Below are 23,548 nucleotides of genomic sequence, written 5' to 3'. Positions count from 1 at the left end.
TTGTTCCAGAGGCTGCAGCCCAGGAATTGACCTCCTTCAGCATCCTTCAGCGGCCGAGCCAGTTTCCAGGCCCTCGACTGCCCCCCAGCGGCTGGAGAGGCGCTGCCAGGAATGCGGACCCTTTCAGATGGGGTTGGCATGTTGGGTACCTCCACCTCCCACTTAGCCAGCACCTCTGATGTCTGGCTTTCCACGTGGAAACCAGATGCTTCGTGTTGTTTTCTCATGACAACTCTGGGAAATGTCTTCATCCTCAATGGGCAAAAGAGGAAACTGGGGCCCAGAATGGGGAGTGACTGGCTCAAGGCTGTTCCCAGAAGAGTAACCCTTTAGGCCTCATTTTCCCATTTCCCTCACTTCCAAGAGACAGTGCACCCTAGTGGCTGAAGCCCGGGGCTGGAGCCAGGTTGCCTGGGTTCAAACGCTGGCTTTGCCACCCCCTAGCTGTGGGACATCAGGCAAATTACTCAACGCATGACTTACTTTCCCCATCTCCAAAATACGGGTGCTCTTTGGCACCTACTTCACAGGGTTGTCGGGTGTACTACATGATGTAATATTTATAAAGCACCTTGCACGTGGTAAGCTCTCGGTGTTTATTCAGTACAAATCTTCTAGCACTGACAACTTCCACGCTGGAAGGATGACGGCTTCATTCCTCACCGGGTGTATAGCACTCTTTGGTTTGATAGTCTTTCCATTTTGAACATCTTGCTCTTAAATTTCGGTAATACCAGCTGGTTGTCTGCCAGATGTGCTGCTCTGAGCCAAGGTACTCTCTCCATTGTCTCTCCCCGAATCTCTCAGCAGTAAGCAGCGGTAGACGAGTGGAAGGCTCAGCGAGGAAGTAAGTTGTTCACGGTCACAAAGAATTAGGGGGCAGAGTTAGAATTCGAAGCCCATCGTTTGGAGTTCAAAGTCCAGGCTTGGCACTGGGAGGAAATGGGTCCGATCTGAGCACTAACTGGGGTCGGAGGAACCTGGGGCCTTAGCCAACTCAGGTGCAGCATCTTAGTTTTCCCCGACCGAGAGGTGGGTCCTTTCCAGGCTGTCCCTTGCCCATTGGGCGCTCTTCGGAACTCCCGCCGCGACCACGGGGGGCCAATCACAGGCTGTGCTCCCGCCCCATTCCCGCCAAGAGCCAATCGCCATGCAGGGCCGTGGAGGCGGCGCCACGTGCGCCCGGGGAACTCGGCCTCTGCGCAGGCACCTCGCTCGCCCCTCCTCCGGGATGTAGGTGGCTGCCCGGCGCCAGCCTGCTCCACCCAAACTCTGGGGCCTTGCGACAGGCTCCATTTCTCAGTAGGGCCCAAGGCCACCGATCCGTTAAGTGCAGGCCAGTGAAAGGAGATGCACCTTGGCTGGCAGCACTCACCTGGAGTGAGGGTTGTCTGCCCTTGCCCATCTCCTTCCAGGGAAGAATCTGAGCCCTAAGACCCTCCTCCTTTGTTTCAGCAGGGGGCAGTGCCACCTGGCAGCCCAGGCCCCAGGTATTCCTTTCAGTTTCTCATTTTCTGAAAATTGCAAAGACAGGATGTGGGGGAGGTGCAGGCCTCCGGGCCTGGGCTACCCCCCAACCAGCCCAGCCCGGGCATCCTGCCTACTTGGGGAGGAACTGCTTGAACAGGAAAGGCTGGGCCTCAGGCTTTGGAGGCTACTGGGTGCCACCACCACCCAGGGACCCCTAGCCCTTCTCTTTCACAAAGGACCGGAAGTGCCGTGCTCCTTCCTCATGCCCCCAAAGAGAAGAGAAGCAGCCAATCAAGAGAGACCCAGACCAGATTACGAACGAGGCAATTTATTAACCAGCATCATTTGTTCTAATGCTTCTTGTTGGCAGCAGCCACCTGTGGGACAAGATGGCAGAATAATTAAGATCAGTCATGGGGTGTGTGTTTGGGCACTTTGTAATAGCTACCCTCGGGACACCAGGCATCCTGATTCGTGGTTTCACATGTATTCATCTCATCTAATCCTCACAACCCCTAGGTATTTGCCCATTTTACAGAAGCCTACATAAACGGGGACTCAAGGAAAGGGGGTCTTGGAGTGACATTCCAACCTCTGCCCACTGCCCTTTGTCACCCACTGATGTTTGTGCTAGGCCCTGCTCTGCCCTGGAAGAGCTCACCTTCTCCTTCCAGACCACCCGCTCCTAGACACATTCCATAGTCTTTCCTGACACTTGACTAAACACTCTAAGGCTTCTAGGAGGCCTGAGGCCATACAGAAAGAAGAAAACCAACAACGGGTTCATGCCAGGCTCTGGGAGCTCTTGCTGCTGTAGCTCACTGACTCCTCACCCTCGCCTTGTGCAGATCATTCTACAGACAGGGAGACTGGCTCCAGGTGACTTGACTCTGCCCCAAGATGTCCAGCCAGGCTGCCTCCCCCATCTGATGCTCACTAAGCGTGAAGAATAAGGAAACTGCAGCCAGAATCTCTAAGGCGGCTGACCTGGGAAGAGGGAGTCGTGTGTGCGGGAACATGCTATATGAGAAGCAAGCTCAGCTGCCTCCTGGGCCTGGGTTCCCTTTCCCTGACAGGCATTTCCAACCAGCCCCAGCAGGAAGTCAGTCAGGTATGTTCTTTCTCTCTGCCCCCCAGCCCGAGGCAGCCCTCCTCGAGCCCCACCAGCTTGGGCTCTGGAAGTGCCAGGCAGTGACCGAAGAACCCAGCCCTGGCTCGCACCCAAGCCTCACCTGTCCAGCGATTCTGTCTAGATCTCTCTGTCCCTGAGGTGTCAGTTTGCGGCCTCTGTGGGAGAGAAGGGTCAGGCAATCCCGGGTGAGTGCAGGCTCTCAACCCCATCCCTGCCAGGCCTCTCCTGGATGTGAGCCAGGCTTCCCAAAAAGACACCTGGCCCCAAGACCACATGACACCAGCCAAGTCCCACTGAGGGCCCCAGTCAGCTGCATTCTAACGAGCTAGGGGCAGGAGTGGAAGCCCCCCTGGGAGCTGACGGGGTGTCGTTTGTGCAAGCATTAGATCAAAAGCCCCGAAAAATCAATTGGGAAAAGTTAACGAGCAGGCTAATGAAAGTGGACAGTCGCTAAATTACCTTCCTGGAGCCCGGGGTAGTCAGCCACAGAGGTCGGGGTGAGGGCCCTTGCTGTCCGCTTTTTGGCAGAATCCTCTGCCTGCCTGAGGGGCAGGTACAGACCATGCGGGACGGACCTGGCACCTCTTTGTGCGTGGGGAGTGGGATGGCCCTCGATAACTCCATTATAGGTGTTCTGGCCCCAAGGCTCCTCCATTACCCCCTGCCCTTGCTTACCCATCTTGGTCCTTTTCCACCATTTTCAGCCCCTCCAGGGCTTGGAGGACCCTGCGGGCCACGCTCTTGGAGCCTCTGCTAAAATGGCTGGGCATGACACCGTTTCTCTGACGTCCCCCATAGATCTTGGTCATGGAGCCGACTCCAGCACCACCCCGGAGGTACAGGTGCCGCGCTGTGGAAGCTGGGTTGGGTGCAAGGGAGACTTGAGGAACCTTCTCAGGCAGAGAAGTCTCCTCCCCACAGCTGAGGCAGGCTGAGAGAAGGGCCTCGCTCAAGGTCACACATATACAATTCTCGGTGTGGCAGCTATTTCTCCCCATTTTAGAGCAGAGGAACTGAGCATACACACACAACCTGACCTCTACCTCCAGCTCTCCCACAGCCAAGCTGCCCTGCACCCCAGGCCCAGCCTAGGAGACCAGGACACACAGGCAAAGGAGGAACTGCCACATCATGTGACTGGGCAGGGAACCCACCTCCCCAGGGCCACTTTCTTAGCTGTCACTGCATAGCCACGCTGCTGTGAGGTGGACCTGAGGTTCTGTGGGTAAAGGCCAGCAGGTGTTTAAGCCATGACTGTCCGTCTCCATGTGCCCGGGCCTGAGAGGCATGAGTGAGAAGGGACCCACTGCCGCCCAAGTGCAGCTCGCTGAGCCCCCTCAGCCCTGGAGAGCTTGGGCTAACAGTGGGGGCAGGGCTGACACTATACAGTGGATGTTTCCAGCCTGGATTGTGCATCACCCTCTGGGATCACTGGGATTCTTGTCCCTAGACTGGCTTGGGCAAGTTCCTGGTCCACTCCCGCCAGCATCCGTGGAAATGAGCTCACCTTTCTGTTCACCTAGAGCCCCATCTGCCAAACCCTATGTCATCTACTTTTCACATTTTCTCCTATGAGGTAATGAGACAGCCTTAGGAGCTGGCTTGATGGTGTGGCCTTGGCAAGTCACCTACATTCATCTGAGAACCAGGAGTAACAGTCCCTAAGATAAGGGTTATTGAGGATTCCACCGGTATCTGTCAAGGGCTAGTCTCCCTTACAGAAAAGGAAACAGGCTCTAGAGGGCACTCACTGGCCTCATGTCACACAGCTCTGGACAGACAGCCCCTCCAGACTATTCTGGTTTTCTGTCTTAGGGGGCCACTGAGGTTTGAAGCAACAGGAGCCCCAGGTACAGGAAGTACCCCAGACTTCAGAAATCACAGGCCCTGCCTGGCTGGGAGCTCAAGGGCAGAGACCCCAGGTCACCCCAGGACCATCAGAGACCAGCAGTTACGTTTGCCCAAGTGACTACTCTTAGTCCTGAAGTCCAGCAGAGGAATTAAGGATTCATTCCTTCAATAACTACTTATTGCTAACAGCCGACCACTGGGCCATGTCTGTGACCCTTCAGTGTTGTGAGCTGAGGGTGCAGGGTGGGACTGACAGGTGAGGAGGTGAGGTGGGCTCCTGCCGCCTCCAGATGACCCTCCCAGAGCAGTTCTCCCAGACCTCTTGCTCCCAGCCTGCTCCTGCCCTCTAAGATTGTCTCCAGATACAGCAATAGGCTTCTGGGGGCCAAGAGCGCAGCCCAAACCCTCACCACCTCTCCAGGACCACTGTGCGGCCTCTCCCTGGTCTCATTGCCTCTCTCTGGCCTCTACTCATTTTAAAACCACTCTCCTTAGTTTTTATCCTTACCCTATTCTTTATGCCATTGTGCTGCTCCTCTTCCAGGCGTCAAGCTGCTCACACTGTCAGAAGCCACCGCCCACAATCTTTCTGCCAGTAGAGTGACATCACTGGAAAACTCCACCCTTTAAGACCAGCTCAAATGCCCAACAGTGACTGCCATCTCTCTCGTGCCTGTACCTGGCCATGCCCTGGCTCTGGGTGGAGATGTGCTCTCCCACTTGGGCTGGGAAGCAAGACGGCCTCAGGAAGGGGGTAGGATGAACACCCCTAAGCACACAGACCCCCAGGAGTGCTTCGCACCACAAACAGGATGCCTAGCCTGGGTCTTACCAAGTCAGGACCAGTGCTCAGCCCAGTCCACCTGGGCTTGGTATGGAAAGGGGTGGCCAAGTCCTGAGCTGTCCTGCAGATGGGGTATGAATCCCAACACTGCTCCTCACCGGCTGTGACCAAGTCTACTCCCATTTTAGGTGGTCTGTGTGGTGGCACTAAAGGGGATGGCTTACTTAAATATGGAGCAGGGACCGACAGTTCTGCTCAGATAAGCCCAACTATTAGTTTCTTCAAGGCGGGTGGGGGGGTTATGGTTTAAATTTTTAACACTGTACAAAACTATGTGGTGTGGTACCAGATATTACAAGACCCTCCCCCACCACCCTTGTTTGTGATAATTATTTTCCTGACCCTTTAGAAGGAAGAAGAGTACTAACTTGACAAATTTGGAAGCTCTAACAGTTGAAATATTGAGTTCTACAAAATACTGATCTCTGTTTCACCCCCCTCTTCTCAGCCGTGAAGACCCAGGCCCCAGCCCCACCTTTTGAAGTGGAGTTGTAACCATGTAAATCCATGTCATCCTAGCTGGAGTTTATGAGGGCCATGGTGAGCCAGGTGCTGTCACAAATGGCTTCTCCTGCACCCTTGAGGTGGCAACCTGCTTCTCTTGGGAACCCTGGCAAGGAGTAACTCCCCACCTTGAACTGTAAAGGAGGGACCATGTAGCCCCCGCCCCCACTGTGAGAGCAGCTGTGTGTCCTGCTGGGCCACCAGGTGGATGAGGGGAGGGTCACCTGTACTTGAGCACATGGCACACCAAGCAAGGCTTCTCAAGTGTCTTCGCAACTCAGCATCTCAAAAGCTGGTTTTAAGTTCAGATCTGTGGCCCCATCCTGACCTACAGAGTCGTAAGTGGGGGAAGGAAGTTTCCCAGATACACTTTGCCCTTCACCCTTCTCTGACAAACTTCTAAAGAAAAAATAGCTTCCCTGACCTGGACCCACCTCTTAACTGCCCCTGTAATGTCTCCCAGGCCTCATTCCTTCCACTAACACAGCATGAGAGCGTGCCCAGTCCTGATACGGACCAGCCACCATCCTACAGTACAATGCATTCAGGTGTCCCAATTCAGTGGCTGTTTGCTGGATGCCTAGCATGACAACTGGGTTCTCACCCCCCTCCCTCCCAAGCAGAACTTTCTGAGAATTGGAGTTCAAGGGGTCTGTGCAGGGCCACAATGCACCACCCCCTTCACAAAGCCAGAGTGGTCTCCCCTTGAACCACACGTCCCCTCCCCTTAGAGCAGGTCCCCACTCACCTGACACATTCTTTCTAGCCCCACCTCACTCTACTCCTTATGCCGCTACCTTGAGACTTCTGACTCCTACAGCTCTGCCCCTCTTCCAGACCACCCTCAGGAGGGCCCTGTCCTCTGCCTTGACCCTCTTTATCCCCCACCCCTGAAATCAAGACCTGTCTACCTCACGCAGGCTCCTCAATGCCTCCAGAATTTGCCCCCTAGCCTCCACTGCCCTCCTGTGCCTTAGGCCCAACCTCCCTGAGGGAGCTAAACACACCAAGCCCCATGATCCAGAGAAGGAAAAAAGCAAATATGGCACAGACCCTGGTTTTAGAGTCAGTCTGCCACTCTCCCAGGGTGACTTCACCTGTCTGTACTTCAGTTTCCTCTTTGGTAAACAAGTACCTCCTATGACTCCAACTCGTCCAGAGTACGAGCTGACCACCAAACTAGGTGGGAGCACTCTAGAATGGAAGCTGTGAAACTTCCCCTGTAAACAGCTAGATAGTAAATATTCTAGGCTCTGTAAGCCACGTGTCTTGTCACATCTGCAATTCCACCTCTACCACAAATGTACACAAATGGGCGTGGCTGTTTCCCAACAAAAAAGTACACAACAGCAGGTGTAGATCTTGCTCCAGCACCACCACCTTATGCCACTAGGGCAGCTAGGAAAGTGAGGTAAAAACGGAGCTTTAGAAACTCTGAGTAAGGCAGACCAGCAGGGCAGGCAGAGGACGCACAGCCAATCTGAGATGTTGGGGAATGGCCACGGCGACAGAAAGGGCCACAGCAGACTCATCTGAGGGCAGTACTGAGGACCTCAAGCCCATTTCCCATTAATCTCTCCCCACCTAGAAAGACAAAGTATGAAATGCTGCCAAGGGAAGACAGCTGGAACCCTTTACCTCCAAGTGATGACAAGGGTGTGGTGGACTGTGGCATCACCTGCTGGCGGACTCCGAGCAGGTGGTCAGCTTACTTAACCTCCCTGACATCAACTATGAAAGAGAAACCACCAGTCCTTTTGGAGAAGTTCTTGATAAGTGCAGATAAAGCAAAATATTTATGTTCACCTGACCAAATGGGAAAAGCTATCAGGTCCTTTCTCCTAATCTGAGATGCAAAGCTGCCTTGACCTACTGACTCTCTGGGCATTGCCAAAGAACACTCCTGACCAGGCAGCCTTGCTTCCCAGGCTGGGAGAACAGGGCGGTGGGGGTTCCTCCAGTCCCCATCACTGTTGTGTGCCCAAGGAAACCAAGCAGGCTTCCCTTCACCATCCTCATTCTCCTTCTAAAAGCAGAATGGTGGGTGGGTGGATGTAACCCCCACCCTACCCACCTCCTCAGAGAGTTGACCTTTTAGTCCTCAGGGGTCAGAGGTGTGGCTGACTTGTGCTGGCTCCTTTGCCCAGGCCAGGGACTGAAGCAGAGTGGAGCCCAGGGGCACCACCAATCTACAAAATACCTTGTGCTCTCAAGTGCTGGGCAACTTGTACCAAAGCCAACTCTTTTCACGGTCATTCTGGAGTTCTGTCAATTTCCAAACTCTGCTTCCCACCTACTTCCCATCTGGAGACAAGCTTTGGCCAGGATGGAGGCCTCACTTCACAAAAGGAAGAAGGCTAAAGGCCTGTGCAGAGGCTGCCACCTTGGCACAACACAGCATTGATGCCCTCATCCCCAACGTAGGCCTTAAGGGGGGGTAACAACTTACAGAAACTTGAAATGTCAAGAACAAGGAAGAACCAGCACTGTGCAATCAGGGGCTATACCTAACTCTTCCAAGTTGTTACTACTGCAAGATTAATAAGAAGATAAAAGAGGAAACTGGCAAATGTCACAAGGTGACCACAGGTTTTCTTCTAGGCACTTGGGACTTCTCAAGATTTAGAGCAAGGAGTGACCTGGCCAGATCCCCAAGCACTTAATTAGGAACAATATGCTAGAGACAGGCAGAAAGCTAGCGTGATCACCTCAGCAATCAAAATAAGACAGCTGACTTTTCTTGAACAGTTACTCTGCAATAGGCATGTTTTAAAGCACTCTGACTGTATTAAGCTTATTTGATCCTTACCATAAACAAACGCATGGTGGTATACTCATTAGCCCCAGTTTAGGAGATGCAGAAACAAGAGGCACAGGCAGATGAAGATCATACAGTTGAGTGATAGAGGATTCGATCTCGAGGACTCTAAACTCCACTGATATAGAAAATAATGCCTCGCTCTAAGACAAACCACCTCTAAACAAAATATGAACGCTCATTTGTCCCAGGGTTTCCCTTGAGGCTCAGAAGAAGCCACAGATCCTTACACAAACCTTTTACAAATAAAAAAACAGGTTCAGGGTATAAACTTAATGTCACACAACATGCAGCAACAGAGTGAAAGATAGTTCTCTTCTCTTGCAATCTTGGGGAGGGAGTGAGACAGACCTCACAGAGGAAACAGGCAGGTATGGTCTGTGCCAGGGGTCACCCAGCTCCCCACGACCCACCCAAAGGTCCCAATTCCTCACCAGCTCGCGTGTAGAACCAGTTCTCATCGTAGGGAGCAAGCTCTTTATGTTTGGCCAGCTTGACAGTGTCCACCCATTCAGGGACTTTCAGCTTCCCGGACCTGAGACCAAGACAGTGAGAAAAGCACAATTTAGAGATCTCCACAAACTCCTTCATCCTCCAAATCACCTTCCCTCAACACAACTGTAGGTTAACAGGGGCCCGATGTGTCCCCGAACACATAGAGGCTGAAACTCAAACACAACCCAGGCCTCATCTAAAAAAGACAGACTCCACACTGAAACCTCAAAGCAGTCTCCCCGACCCGAGAAGAGAAACACTGCGGGCCCTGAGGGGCCAGGCAAAGACGACAGCCCCATGCACTCTGAACCCCAGTGCCCACACTCACTTTTTGAGGAAGGCTGCCAGGGCTCGGACGAACTCCTGCTGGTTCACGTCTTTTACAGTAACTCCAGGCATCTGCGGGAAGGACCACGCACGTGAACCCGGGACTGGCGGAGAGACTGACAGGAGCCGAGGCCGGCCCCATGCGACCTACCCCGCCGCGCTCTGTCCCTTCCCAAGGCCTCGCTTCAACTCCGCGCCCTGCAGGCCCCGGGACCTACGGGTCCTCAGGGTGCACTGCGCCCACGGCCCCCATGGGGCGCAGGAACACAGCCGCCCCGCGGGCGGAGCCGCTGCACGCCCCTGGCCCCTGCTTCGGGGGCCCCGCTTTCCCCGCGGCCCGCCAGGCCCACTCAGGCCCCCGACCGCGCCAACCGGGTATGCCCGGGCCTGCCGTTCGCACGTGGCCACGGCTCCGGGGGGCGGGGCAGCTCCGTGCGGCCGCCCAGGAGTCCCCAGGCGCGCGCTCCGGGCCTAAGAGTTGGGCCCGGACGCCCCGCGTGGACCCCAGCACAGAGCCCGCCTTACCGTGCGGCCTCCGCGCTGCCAGCCAGGGGAAAGGGAGCAACGGGGTTTCCCCGGCGCCCAAGTCGGGATTCGGGTCTCGCGATAGTTGCGAGCGCTCGCGAGAACAGTGTTAGACAAGACGGCTCCGCCCTTCTGAGGGCGAATGTGGCTTCGCCTCCGCCAAGGTGGGAGGGTGTGTAATGAGGGAGCGGGAAGGCAAAGGGAAATGCCGGGGGAACGGGCGTGGAGGGCTGTTTCCTCCCGCCCTTCCTTCTCCCAGAGCGTAATAGAGGAGGAGAGAGCTCCCGTCCTGAGCTGAGGGGATCTGGCTTTGTTAGCGTCGGTCGCGGCTCGAAGGAACAGCGGCGGAGGAGACTATGATGGTGGAAGTTATGGGCAAGGTGGGCGGGCAGGAAAGACAGACCTTCCCGCTGCCGGCGCCCCCAGTGCGACAACCCCTTTCCAGGGGGAAGTGGCTTTTCTGGCCGGAAGTGGGGTTAGTAAGGGCGGAACTGTGACAGGGGACTCAGAGGAGCGCGAGGAGGAAATGTGGCCGCTATCATCCGTCCGTCGACCACCAGTGCTCGCGAGAGCGGAAGCTGGAAGCCCCACCCTTGTTCGGGCGGAAATTGCTTCATCACAGCACAGGCCACCCTCCGGTGGCAATGAGGCACTAGGGGCGAGGAGGAGATAAGGGCAGGGACAGAGACGGAGGCGGGACCTTCGGAGAATTTAGTTCAGCTCTGCCCCCTAGTGCCTAACTGTTCGCTCTGCACTTAGGCTTATCTGGCCCACTTAAATTTATCGGCCTTGCTTGACCTGTGCAGCTTTAGGCTGTCCACTTCCCTTCTTAAGGCTTCAGTCTCTCCATCAAAAAAAAAAAAAAAAAGAAAAATTAAATTGAGACACCAAGATCCCAATTATTTGCCCCTTTTAAACGACTGCTCTGGTACATGATGCATCAGATATTACTTCTATCAGCAAAAATTTTTTGTGTGCCTACTGTGTGCCAGGCACAGGTAAACGTTATGTAGTACAGTTGGCCTCCGTATTCTCTGCTTCCGCATCCGCGGATTCAACCAACCTCGGATCGGAAGGCTTACCATGGTTGCGTCTATTGAACATGTACAGACTTCTTTTCTTGTCATTGTTCCCTAAGCAATACAGTATAACATCTATTTACATAGCGTTTACATTGTTTTAAGTATTATAAGTAATCTAGAAATGGTTTAAAGTATATGGGAGGATATGTGTCGATTTTATGTATATACTATGCCATTTTACATAAGGGACTTGAGCATCTATGGATTTTTGTATCCGCGGGGTTCCTGGAACCAATTTCCCGCAGAGACTGAGAGATGACTATATTACCTGCATGATCTAGTTTAATCCTTGTAAGGTCCAACAACCAAGAACACTAGGGACACACCTATGGTCCAATAAAATTGTTAACCTGCTGCAAAAATGAAACATTTAAATGTGTGTAGCTACTTTCTTATGTTGAAATGACCTTGAGAATTTAAAACAGAATATTTATTTTTTCCACAGTGAGATACTGTGTGTGCAAAATGCCTTAATTATTAATAAGCTGGTATGTTATACCAATATCTGTTTAAAAAATTAAAATGAACTGTCTGAATTGGTTCTGGCTGCTCTAACAAAATATCATAAACTGAGTGGCTTGTAAACAGCAGAAATTTACTTCTCACAGTTCTAGAGGCTGGAAATCCAAAATCAAGGTGCCAGCAAATTTGGTGTCTGGTGAGGGCCCACTTCCTGGTTCATAGACAGCCATCTTTTTGCTGAGTCCTCACATGGTGGAAAGGGGGCAAGGGAACTCTTGGGGTGTCTTTTATAAGGGCAATAATCCCATTCATAAAGGCTCCACCCTCATGACCTAATCAATTCCCAAAGGCACCACTGCCAAATACCATCACATTGGGGATTAAGGTTCAAAATATGAATTTTGGGGGTACACAAACATTCAGTCTATAACACCAACCATGTTTCTAGCGTGATAATATCATGTATTTAAATTGGGGACTTTACATTCATGTAGAATGTTGTTGAAACCTATTTTACACTCTTTTTAAAACTTGTGAATAGTTTTAGTATCTCATTTTTTTCCTCCAGAATCAACATATGTGTGTTTGAATATGTATTTGTATGCATGTGTAACTGTAAATGTCCATATACTTTGGTAACTAATAGTCACCTTTTATACATTTCTGATGTACATTTCTAATATCAGTGCTGAATCATTTAAGCTTAATTCACTTCAGTCAATTAACTAAATATTTAAAAAGAAAAAGCTCTCCAGAGGAACTGCATAGTGCCTCACCAAACAGGAAGAGACAGGATTAATATAGGATGTGGGGAAGGATGAAGCTTAGGTAAGATTTATATTAAGCAAAGTTTTGATGGGCTCAAGGCAAAGCAGACCCTATGTAATGGAGTCAACATCATGCCCGGGCTGAGAAGCAGACCCAGGGTCCTGTGTCCTTGGAAATTACAGGGTTAAGATAAATGTGCAATGTTATCTCCAGAAAGCCCTCTTCTAAAGCTCTGCACTTGGATTGGAAATCATGACTGCCTGGGTCAAAGTAACTCAGAGCAAGAGTGAGATGTCCCCTTCTCGCTATTGCTATCATTTCAAAGAACAGCCCTTCTGACAGTATATGATTTTAGATAACATGGTTTCTCAGCACTGGGTCCTTGCTGTTAATTTCTCTAGGTGTCAGTTTTTACAGGTGCATAATCTTAAGAACTCTGTGGGGTGGTTTCCGACCAGGCAACTGAGGCTTAGAGAGTCAAGTCACTTGACCAAGGTCAGGTAAGGTTAAAGCCTGAGCTGGGATTTGAATCCACAACTAATGACTGCTCAACCTTTTTCAATAACTTTATCAACAGAAACTTTAAAAATGGTTTGAGACTATGGTACATCCAGACAATGGAATGCTATTCAGTGCTAAAAAGAAAGGAGTTATCAGGCCGTGAAAAGACATGGAGGAAACCTAGATGCATATTACTAAGTGAAAGAAGCCAAACTGAAAAGGCATACTGTATAATTCCAACTATATGACAGTCTGGAAAAAAGCAAAACTATGGAAACAATGAAAAGATCGGTGGTTGCCAGGTGTTGGGGAGGGGAGAAGAGATGAAAAAGTGGAACACAGAGAAATTTTAGGGCAGTGAAACTATTCTTTGTGATACTATAATGGTGAATACATGTCATTATACATTTGTCCAAACCCATAAAATGTACAATACCAAGCGTGAATGTAACGTAAATTATGTAAACTATGTAAACTATGGACTTTGAGTGATAATGATGTGTCAATGTAGGTTCATCAACTGTCGCAAATGCACATTTAGGTGGGTGATGTTGATAGTGGGGGGGGGGCTGTGTTTGTGTGGGGGTAGGGAAACTATGGGAACTCTTGCTTTCCACTCAATTTTGCTGTGAACCTAAAACTCTGTTAAAAAAACCCAAACGGTTTGAGGGCAGGAAGTTGTTCATGTTGTGATGAGGAGAGAGGCAGCATTAGAATGCATTCACTTTGTAGGCAAAAAACAATTGCTAAGGAATCAGACAGGACGTGTTTACTTAGTCATTTACTCTGAATCCCCAGAGAGGAATTGAATGCAGTCCTTGACCCCTGAGAGTACTTATTCTTAGAGGGGGAGACACAGCTGGACAGAGATAGGCACAGCTCAGGGTGACCAGGCCTGTGAAATAGAGGCCAAGGGCCCCTAAGGAGTGTAGGAAACTGCCTAAGGGGCTTATCAGAGACGTTATTTTAAGTCAGATTAAAAGGATGAATCTTGCTTTTGGGAAGAGCTCAGGATCTCATGAGGGTCTATGCAGGGCATGGGTTATAGGACTGTGTCTATGCGAACATACGTTGGGGGCTGCAGAGCCAGTTACACAATGGGGCAGGTGTGCAGAATGAGGCCCACAAGGGTGAGGCAATGAGGGCCTGAGTAGAAACTGGATGGGGATGGGGAGTATGTTGTCAGTTCTACTTTGGACGAGGAGTGTGGTCAGGAATGGACCAGGTTCACATAGGGCTGAAGTGAAAGGAGCTTGGATTCCCAAAGAGTAGAATGTGCTTCTGAAGTAAAACCTGGGTGGCTGTTGGGGAGGAGTTTTGTTTAGAGAGAAAGGATCAGGGATGGTGCTTCAAATTTGGAACCTCATTGGTTATTTCTGCAGAACATCAGGATGGTACATGCAGGAAGCTTAGCAGGGAGATGATTTACTCAATACCCTATTGGACCCGGGCGACACCTTTCCTTGCACTGCAATGGGAAATAGGAAAGTGGGTGGCCTATGAAACAGTGCTCATAGTCCATTGGCATGTAATCTTCAAGGGTCAGTCAGAGGCCAGGGGCACACTGGCTCCCCACAACCACAGGTAAAGGTTTCTGCACTCAAAGGGGCAGCGACATAGGAGCATGAACAATGCTTAAATCTACCCTTTTCCCCAAGACTGACCTCTGCAGAGCTTCTGCCCCTCTCCCTCAGGCACCAGTGGGGCAGCCCTAATTATTTGATAGGCAAAGTAGGCCTAGCCAGTGGTGTGAAAAGCCCTGCTGGGTCTGGCAAGAAGGAGAGGTGGGCTGCAGAGAAATGAGAAGGGCCTGTAAAGATGGGTCTGCTCCCAGCTCCTTTTCTCAGTCTCCATCACCTTATTTCTCTATTCCTCCCCTTTCTCATGCCATCCTTTTTTTTTTTTTTTTTGAGGAAGCTTAGCCCTGAGCTAACATCTGTTGCCAATCCTCCTTTTTTTGCTGAGGAAGACTGGCCCTGAGCTAACATCCATGCCCATCTTCCTCTACTTTTTTTTTTTTTTAAAGATTTTATTTTTCCTTTTTCTCCTCAAAGCCCCCCGGTTCACAGTTGTGTAGTTTTAGTTGTGGGCCCTTCTAGTTGTGGCATGTGGGATGCCGCCTCAGCATGGCTTGATGAGTGGTGCCATGTCCGTGCCCAGGATTTGAATCGGCGAAACCCTGGGCCGCTGAAGCAGAGCGCACAAACTTAACCGCTCAGCCACGGGGCCGGCCCCCTATCTTCCTCTACTTTATATGTGGGACACCTGCCACAGCATGGCTTGCCAAGTGCTGCCATGTCTGCACCCGGGATCTGAACCGGCAAACCCCGGGCCACTGAAGCGGAACATGCGAACTTAACTGCTGCGCCACTGGGCAGGCCCCTCATGCCATCTTTAACACCAAATTATACTTTCTCTTTTATTCTTCCCCGCTGTATGGCCTTGGTGTACTGGGGACCTTTGGTCAGCCCTGAGTAGAAGAGTCTTAGCCATGTTGCATGTAGCAATACTGAGCCCACATTCCTGCCTGGCAACAACATGCTAGGGCCAAAGGGAGGCTGCCCCTTAGTTAGGGCACACATTCTTAGTTTTCCAGGGCTCATCTGCCCTTCTTTACTCATTTGTATGATCTGCTTGGCCGTGTAGGCATTTCAATTTGTGGCCCTCTGGACAGCTGGAAACTGTCTATGCCTGGCACAGAATAGGCACTTAATTATTTAATCAGTGAATTGCCAACTATCTTCTTCCACTACTCTTTCTTATCTGGCCATAATAAGAAATCGAGGTTTGTGGTTTTTTGGTGGTAGTTATTAAATAACTGATTTTCACTTTGAGAAGTGAATTGAACAAGTCCTTTTTGTCAGTCAGGATAGACGAGGTTTAGGCTGAAGTAACAAACAATCCCCAAATCTCAGTGGCTTAAAACAACAAAGGTTTATTTCTTGCTTACTCACATAAACCTAGACACCAAATGAAAATGTTCTCCTGTTTTCGCCTGCATAGAGACAGACATGAGTGCACAGGTATGTACAGAATCACATGCCAAATAAATACCGGGAATATGAATTCATGCAAAAACCTATTTAGATATTGGTTAGCTTAAACTGCACAACTTTCTCTTTGCTAGGGATTTAAAAAGGTCCCAGGGTGCAAGGTGGGGTAAGAGAATATCCACCTTTGGCCAAGGAAATGCCCATGCTACAAAAGGAACCAAAAGCTAACACCTACCTAAGCACCTGAAAGCTTAAAAAAAGCCTAAAGCATGTACTATATTAAATTTGATGCATAAATCCATAAACAAAATACCAAATATTCAGTGTCTGCAGGCTGTTGCCCCCTGCCCCAGCGATGCCTCTACCTCTGGGCTTCTAGCTTAGGAGGGAGATGGACCCCAGATGCCCAATATGCAGAGCCACGGAGGGGGCTGGGCTGGGTCGGAGAGAGGCGCCAACAGGCTGGAATCCTCTTCCTCCAGCAGGAGCTATAGGCAGGAAGGAAGGGGGCAGGACCAGGTCACATCCATTTCCCCTCCGAGCAGCCCCCTCTTTTTACCCCATCCAATCCAGGTGTTATCCTTGTTCACCTGGATTATACCAAACAAGTCCTCCTTGTTGATTCTCCCACTTTCACTCTTGCCTCCTCCAATCCCTCCATCACAGCCACCATACTTGTCTTTCTAAAGCTCAGGGTCTCTGAATATGTCCCTGCCTAGCTCAGAGACATTCCCTAGCTCCCCTTCATGCACAGCTGCTGGTCTGGACCCCTAAGCCTGGCATGCCAGACCTCCATGATCAGAAGCCTCTGCAGCCTCATCTCCTGTTCCAGCAGTTCCTCCGGGCCGGTATCCTCACTCGCACACCATGCCCAATCCACCATTTTGGAAAGGAGAATTCTCAGCCTTCCCTCTCTGTCCCTATAGGTGTTTTGCATTCCTCAAGATTCCTCTAGTTCTCTCCAGGTTTGTCACTGAGCTTAGTGAAGGCATCCAGGTTCCCCAAGTAGAATGGAAGCTCCTTGAAGGCAGTTTCAGATCTCCTTCCAGGCCAGCCCCTTGTTACCTCTTCAGCCTCTCTCCAGACTTCAGCAGGCAGAGATGCTGCTTGGGTCCAGAGAGAGAGCCTTGGGCTGGAGTCAGGAGACCAGGCTCTGCCACTGCCTTGCTATATGTCCTTGGGCAAGTCCCCACCTATCTCCGGGCCAGCTTTCCTTGACGTGAGGGCACTGGACATTTGCTTTTGAGCACAAAACTGATAAAACTGACCCACTGAACAACTCTCAACTGCAATCCCAGGGGCTAGGTTGAGAAGCTTGGGGCCTGGGCCGGAGGGTGTTCAACCTGCTGGCCCCCTGATCTCCTTAGTTAGTCCCTGCTTACTCCACTATCTCCATTTCCCAACCATCCCTACCCCATCCTCTCCTTTCAGGGAACAGGTTACCTGGTGGGCCACAAGGGTGGAGCAGGGAGATCCAGGCAGGGTTGGGGGAGACAGAAGGGGTCAGGCGGGGAGCCTGGGACGAATCTTTCAGCCCCACAAGAGCCTCAGCTGCCTCCCGCTGCAGCTGCCGCTCTGAGGGGGCAGAGGTCCATGTCAGGCGAGAGGCTCCGGGGGCCTGCAGAGGAAAGGGAGAGAAGTAGACTGGGAACCCCCACTTCTGCCCACCCTTCAAGTGCTCCCTCAGCTCCTGGTTCCTTCACTATCCCCTACCCTTCCCTTCCCTGGGCTCAACTTCCTCCCAGGGCCCCGGATCCCACTTTTTTCCCAGGACCTGTGGTTGCAGCAGAAGAGGGTCTAGGGTGCCACAGGGCTGGAGTATCAGAGTTGAGCATCTGGAAATAAGGAGACAAGATGTCAGGGAGATTAAACACATGGACAGACACGTACACGTGGAAAGAGGGGTAAGATTTTGCTATATTCTGATCTGGGAATCTGAGTGTCTGCTGGGTCATTAGGCTGTGTGGCCTTGGGCAAGTCCTTCCCCTGTCTTGGCCTCCTCTGTTTTCTGTAAAATGAAAATCCCTGCCAGCTTCTTCCTCCTAGGACCACTGTGAGGATGATGGGAAATCATTGGTGTCAGTTTTTTAAAACTGATAAAACATCTAGAGGGGATGGGATGACTGTTCCTGTCCTACCAGAGTCTGGTTTCCCTCCCCCCAGCTCCCCAATCCCCATGGAACTTGAGGAGCAGCTTGGCCCACCTTTAGAAAGCTTTCTGTAATGGCCTCTAGCCTCTCTCCTTGGCCTCTGAGGCTGCCACCCTCATACACCCAATTTTACAGGCAATTTGACCCCATCTTTAAGTGGATTTAATAGCCACTACCTGTTCACGGCCAGGGCCTGTGCTAGGTGTACTCCATACATTATTGCTAATTCTTGTGACAACCTGAGAGGTAGGTAATAGTGTCTCTAATTTTCTGATAGAAAATCAGGCTCAAAGAGGTAAAGATAGTTGTACAAAAGTTCATAGCTAGGCAATGGCAGAGCTAGGAGAGCTCTGCCTGACCTATTAGTCTGAGATTTTCCTTCTTTATCCTCTAGTATGGTGTCCAGCACAAGACTAGGCACATGATAAACACATATCCTTCTCTCCCTACTCACGTGTGGGGCAGGGCAGAGGGCCCTTGGGATTCTCCAGAAAGATGAGCCATCAGTATTGGGCGAGATCCTGGGCAGGTTGGGAGGGGTCCAAGAGTGGGCAGCCGGATGGAGGTGCCAGGGTCAAAGCCTAATGAGGGTAAGAGAATGCAGAGTGTATAGGGGTCAGAGGTCATGGCTTCCGTTGTCCATCTTCCTACCCTGTATCTTCTTCCTCTTCTCTTTCTGTTACAATGATACACAGGCATTGAAATATCTGTTGAATGAATGTTGAATTCATCTTACCAGGGAAGGGATGCAGAGGGACTGCAGGTTCTTGGCATAGCAAGCGACACACCATTGGGGGTGGCATGGAAAGGCCTGGAGGCAGCCAGTGTCCAGGGGCCCTAGGGCCTAGACGCACCGGAGTCCAGGGCAAAGGCAAGGCTTCTGGGGGACGGCTGAGCAGCGGAGGTCCCTGGGAATTCTGCAAAGGCAGAGAGCACAGGTTGGAGTCAGGTACAAGGCTGGTGAAGGAATGGGTGTGTTCTAGGATAGGGATAGGATCCCCAAAATTCAGAGCCTGGAAGGCCGTAACACCCCAACCCCTCATTTTGCTTATGGAAGAGAAGTGATTTGCCCAAGATGATATAGCAAGCAGGGCTGGACCTAGAATGCAGGTGTCGAGGGCATGGAGGAAGGGGTCTGGGTGGGAGCTAGGATACGAGTCACTATATCAGGGCCCAGGCTCTCCTTACCTTCCCAGGAGGTGTCAGTGCCTGTGGGACTGCCCCATGGGGGCTCTCAGGCTGGGGTGCTATGTTCTCCTTTCCAGCTGTGAGGGACCAGGGAGAGCTTTCATGAGCCCTTTCTTGACCCCCATCCCACTCCAACCCCAAACTGAGTTCTTATCTCCCCCTGGCCCCTTGCTACCCACAGATCTCACTGCATCCTCCCAATACTTGATCACATTCTAAAGTTGAGGAGGCTGAGGCCCAGAGAGTAGAACACCTTGCCCAAGGTCACACAGCAATTCAGTAGCAGGACTGGGACTCTTTTCCTTACTTATCCTTTCTCTACCTAAATCCCTGCCCCATCGCTGGCCAGAGACACTCACGGGAGACCCCTGGTCGAGTGGCTCCCTTCTTGACATGGCTGGGAGCTTTGGGAGGGGCTGCCCCTCTCCCCATCAGTCCTTGAGCCAGGTGCCTCTTTAGCTGTGCCTCCTGCTGCCTACGCAAGGCCACCTGGGCAGCCATGACCCTTCGGCGCTCCCTGCAACGGGGGTTATGAGTCAAAAGTCAGCCACCCTTTAGGTGAGGCCCATCCTTCTCCCTCCCCTGAATCTCATACTCACAAGATGAGGACACATTTGCGACACTCGCAAGCCTGAAAGAGGCAGAGGCGCTTGTGGCCTTTCAGGTGGGCAGTGACACCATGGTTGCGGCAGCGGGCACAGGTTGGAGAGCGACTGATAGCTCTCCTGGGGATAAGCTCTGTACCCTGGGGGGCTCCAGTCTCACCCCCTGTGGCAGAGTCTGAGGGGCAATGGTGGACAGCAGGCATTTTATTGGGTTCCATGGATCTAGGGGCAGGAATGGAGGGTCAGGATGGCCGTGTGGCCCTCTGCTGACCAGCCCTCCTGCCTCTGGGAGGCCACGTGGGAGGTGGTCCTCCATCCCGCCCACCTCTGGGCTCAGCTCTCAGCCTCCCTTCTCCCCTGGCTTTCTCCCTTCTTCACCCCACTGCCTTCCTCAGGCATCCTCCTTCCCAGGTGCACCCGCGTCGCAAGAAGCCCTCTTCTCTTTCCCTTCTTATGCATTCCTTCAATCCAAACATTGCTCTCTTTGGCTCACCTGCATCCCCTGCACAAATCCCAGTTTCAGGCACACCCGTGCACTCTCACGTCCCTTTCAACCATTCCTACACCCCCTTTCCACAAACACCCCATCCCAACAGTTTTTCCTGGCATCCTCCTCAACAATTATCATCCTTCCCTCCCGCATCTGTCCGACTCCTACGAGTATTTTTATGCTTCCCTTTCAATTCTGACCCTCCGGGATGCCCTGCAATTCAATTTCCCTCTTGCCCCCCAATAATTACATTATTCTCATGGCTTTCTCGTCCCACATTCAATAATGATTTCCATTCACTCAACAAATGTTTACTGAGCCGCTGCCGTGTGCCACGCCGTGCGTGATCTAGGCCAGAAGCCCTCTCCTCACGGCACGGACTCCTCTTGCACCCACATGCCCTCCGCACTTGGAGGCAGACCCGTGCAGATGCCGCGCCCAGAGTTCAGGCGCTTTGCCCTCTCCCAACCATTGCTCTCCACAGCTGCCATCCCACCTCCCTGCAGGGCACCACCTCCTCCCCATGCGGCTGCTCCTCCTGTGCACCCCTCTCAGCAGGTGGCCCCCCACACACTGGGCTGCTGGCCCGGGAGGGGGCAGGGCCCAAGGAGCGCGCGGAGGGCCCGGCAGGGTGGGGGAGGGGAGAGGAGGGGCGCGAAGAGCGTGACGGCTAGGCTGGGGAGGGGTGGGGTGGGATCCCTGGGGGCGGGGGTCGGTCCAGCGCAAGAGCAAAGGAGAAGAAGGGACAGGGAGGGGCGGGGTCGTCAGCCAGCTGTTACCACAGCCTCGAGGAGACAGACTCAGTCGGATGGAGCCGAAAGGACCGGCGGAGCAGTGGTGTGAGGAACGGCCGCGCTCAAGCCGGTTTTCCCGCCCCTTCTCACAAGGACCAATGAGCTTCAGGCGCCACCTCCTACCGCGGAGACAAGCGACCAATGTGCTTCAAGATCCTGCACTGATGGCCCACCCCTTGCCCTTGGCCTGCTTCTTCTCGCGCTGGACTATCAAGCCAGCCAATAGCGCCTCGAATTGAGTCTCGCGCTCCTTCGTCCTCTCCCTGTGGCTTGCCTTTCCAGATAGTTCTTCCCCTTCTGGGGGAGGTGGCCAATGGGGCGTCGAGTACTGCTTCCAGGACGAGGCTGGCCCTGCCTATCAGCCCGGCCCCGCCCCCAGGCGTTGACCTGGACCTGCCTGCGCACGCGCAGTCTCGCTCCCTGGCCTGCGCTGCGCGGGTGTGCGTTTTGCGCTCTTGGCGTGGACTTTGCTCGGGGCTCGTCTTTGCTGTGTGGACGCTGGTGTTTTCTCTCACTTGTCTCCCAGTGCCCCAACTCCCTATCTACCCTTCTCCTTTTATGCGTTCCCCACCCTGTGATTTTCCTGTTTCCTTCCTGAGTCTCACCTTCTCAGGTTGTGCCTGTTTCCTGTGTCTCTCTCCTCCGTGTCTGTGCCAATTTTCCCAACCTCTATTTTCCGGTTCTGTCCGAGTCTCTCTGCTTGTCCATCCTGCTGATTTTTGGACCCCCTTTCTCCCGGTGCCTCATTCCCTTATAGCTTAATCCCATTCCCGCCTTTCTTTGCTTGCTGAGAGGCCTCTAGTTTTTCTGTCTTTTCACCCTCTGTGTTCATCTCTCCGGATTTCCCCCAATTCTCGGGCTCCTTGCTGTAATTATCGCCTTGTCTGTGTATCCCTATTGGACCATCTCAGGGTTTTCCTCCCCATCCATCCACTCTGTGTTGTTCCCCTTTCTCTCTTTCACCCTCTGAGATCTTCTCCTCTTTCAAACCGTGGGAGCCCCGTCTTTGTGCCCCGCTCCTCATTTTTCTGTCGCTCTGATTGTGCTCTCTCGGCTAGTTGTCTGTCTCCCTGCAAGTTTCCATTCCGTCAGTTTGCTCCTCCTTCTCTGTATGGTTTCTTTTTTGTAGGGATAGCGTTCCCTCCAACCCCAACTCCATCCTTTCCCCCTTGAGAATTTCATTGCAGCCTTTTCTGGTTGCGTCCTCGCTTCTGCTCGGATTGTTGGGTCCTGTTGTTTTGCATTACAGGCTGGTATGTGCTATCTCCCCTGATTGGCTCAACACCTTTGTAGGATCTTTGTCAGCCTTCATTTCCCCTCCCTCTGTGCCATCTTTTCTGTAGGTCTTGGCACCTGTTTGTCACAGATTTCTGGGTTACAGAGCCTGTGTGTCCAGCATTCTGAACTGAAATAGGTGGCAGAAGTGACTTCTAGCTGGACTGCTGTGCAGGGAAGCAGTACTAGACCAAGCTGGAAAGGTTGGTTGGGACCAGTGTAGGCGGCGTGGGGTGTGTGTGTGGGGGGGCTTGAATGCTTACTAAAGAGGTTGAACTTGATCCTTACTAGAGTGGAGAGACAGAGACAGGGAAACCAATGTCTATGGAGAGCTTAGCATTTGCCTGGCACTTTATATTGATAGTCTTATTAGTTTTCAACAATCTTCCTAGGAAATGTATCATTAATCCACTTTGTAAACGAATTCAACAAATTGCACGAGATCACACAGCTAGTAAGTGGAGGGGTAAAGATTCCAAAGCCTATAAACTTTGTACTACCTACATTGTTTTAGTTATTTCCAGGAACCCCCATTCCCCACTTGAGTTCCTTAACCATCCTGTAGGCATTCATTTCAGGTGGCTAATGCGCATCTTTCGATTTGTGTATGTTCTTGCAAGATGTGCAGTGTTTTACGTGCATGAGGTTTTAGTTTATGCAAGTGATAGTGTTACTATTAAAATGATCAGCACTGTGCTTTTACAATCCATCCGTGTACACGTTGTGTGTACATCTAATTAATTGCTTCTGACTGCCACGTGATATTCAGTGGTGTGCATCCCTGGTGTTTCATGTTCTTTAAGTCTCAGGGAGGGACACTCACATTGCCTTCAACTCTACATCAGCACGATAATGCTGCGTCCTTGTACATATTCCCCTGTAGATGAAGGTGAAAATCCCTGTAATATGTACTGGGATATACCAGAAGTGGGTATCTGTAAACCTAATTTGACTAAGTATTGCAAGACTCTTTCCTGCAACACTGCTGTGGGCCTGAGACACTCATCAGAACTCTCAACTCCTCTGTTCCTCAGGGTCCAGAAGAGGACCCTGTTTCCCCACCCTCACCTCTACCACCACCAACCACCCCATGAGCAGCATTGCACAAGGGTCCCTGTATCCCCGCGTTTCTGCCAATGCTTGTCTTTTTCCAGCTTTCTGATATTTTGCCAGTCTGATAGATGTACAGTTTGGTAGATTGCATTTCTCTGATTATTGTTGAGCTTGAGCGTCTCTTCACATGTTTGTTAGCCTTTCTGGTTTGCTCTTCTGAG

At 51.8% G+C, this 23,548-nt stretch overlaps 3 protein-coding genes across 3 annotated transcripts in view; all 3 read right to left on the bottom strand.

Annotated features, from left to right (window-relative positions):
* LOC124251347 (carcinoembryonic antigen-related cell adhesion molecule 1-like) overlaps window positions 1-23,548 on the bottom strand; it is a 1,036,279-nt gene that overhangs the window by 823,299 nt on the left and 189,432 nt on the right. The window lies entirely within an intron of this gene.
* On the bottom strand, window positions 1,783-10,048 carry RPS19 (ribosomal protein S19). Its single transcript, XM_046684115.1, has 6 exons — window positions 9,967-10,048; window positions 9,443-9,513; window positions 9,054-9,154; window positions 3,278-3,461; window positions 2,703-2,757; window positions 1,783-1,847 (listed from the first exon to the last, which is right to left on the bottom strand). The coding sequence occupies exons 2-6, from the start codon at window positions 9,511-9,513 to the stop codon at window positions 1,821-1,823; spliced, it is 438 nt and encodes a 145-aa protein (XP_046540071.1). The 5' UTR covers window positions 9,967-10,048; the 3' UTR covers window positions 1,783-1,820.
* On the bottom strand, window positions 16,148-19,933 carry DMRTC2 (DMRT like family C2). Its single transcript, XM_046684105.1, has 8 exons — window positions 19,710-19,933; window positions 19,470-19,627; window positions 19,111-19,187; window positions 18,659-18,839; window positions 18,377-18,503; window positions 17,547-17,607; window positions 17,216-17,390; window positions 16,148-16,260 (listed from the first exon to the last, which is right to left on the bottom strand). Exons 1-8 carry the CDS (start codon window positions 19,931-19,933, stop codon window positions 16,148-16,150), a joined length of 1,116 nt encoding a protein of 371 aa, XP_046540061.1.

The sequence above is a fragment of the Equus quagga genome, chromosome 13, assembly GCF_021613505.1.
Source record: "Equus quagga isolate Etosha38 chromosome 13, UCLA_HA_Equagga_1.0, whole genome shotgun sequence".
NCBI classification, from domain to species: Eukaryota; Metazoa; Chordata; class Mammalia; order Perissodactyla; family Equidae; genus Equus; species Equus quagga.
The sequence above is the reverse complement of the archived record's forward strand: the minus strand, read 5'-3'. Positions and strand labels throughout refer to the sequence as shown.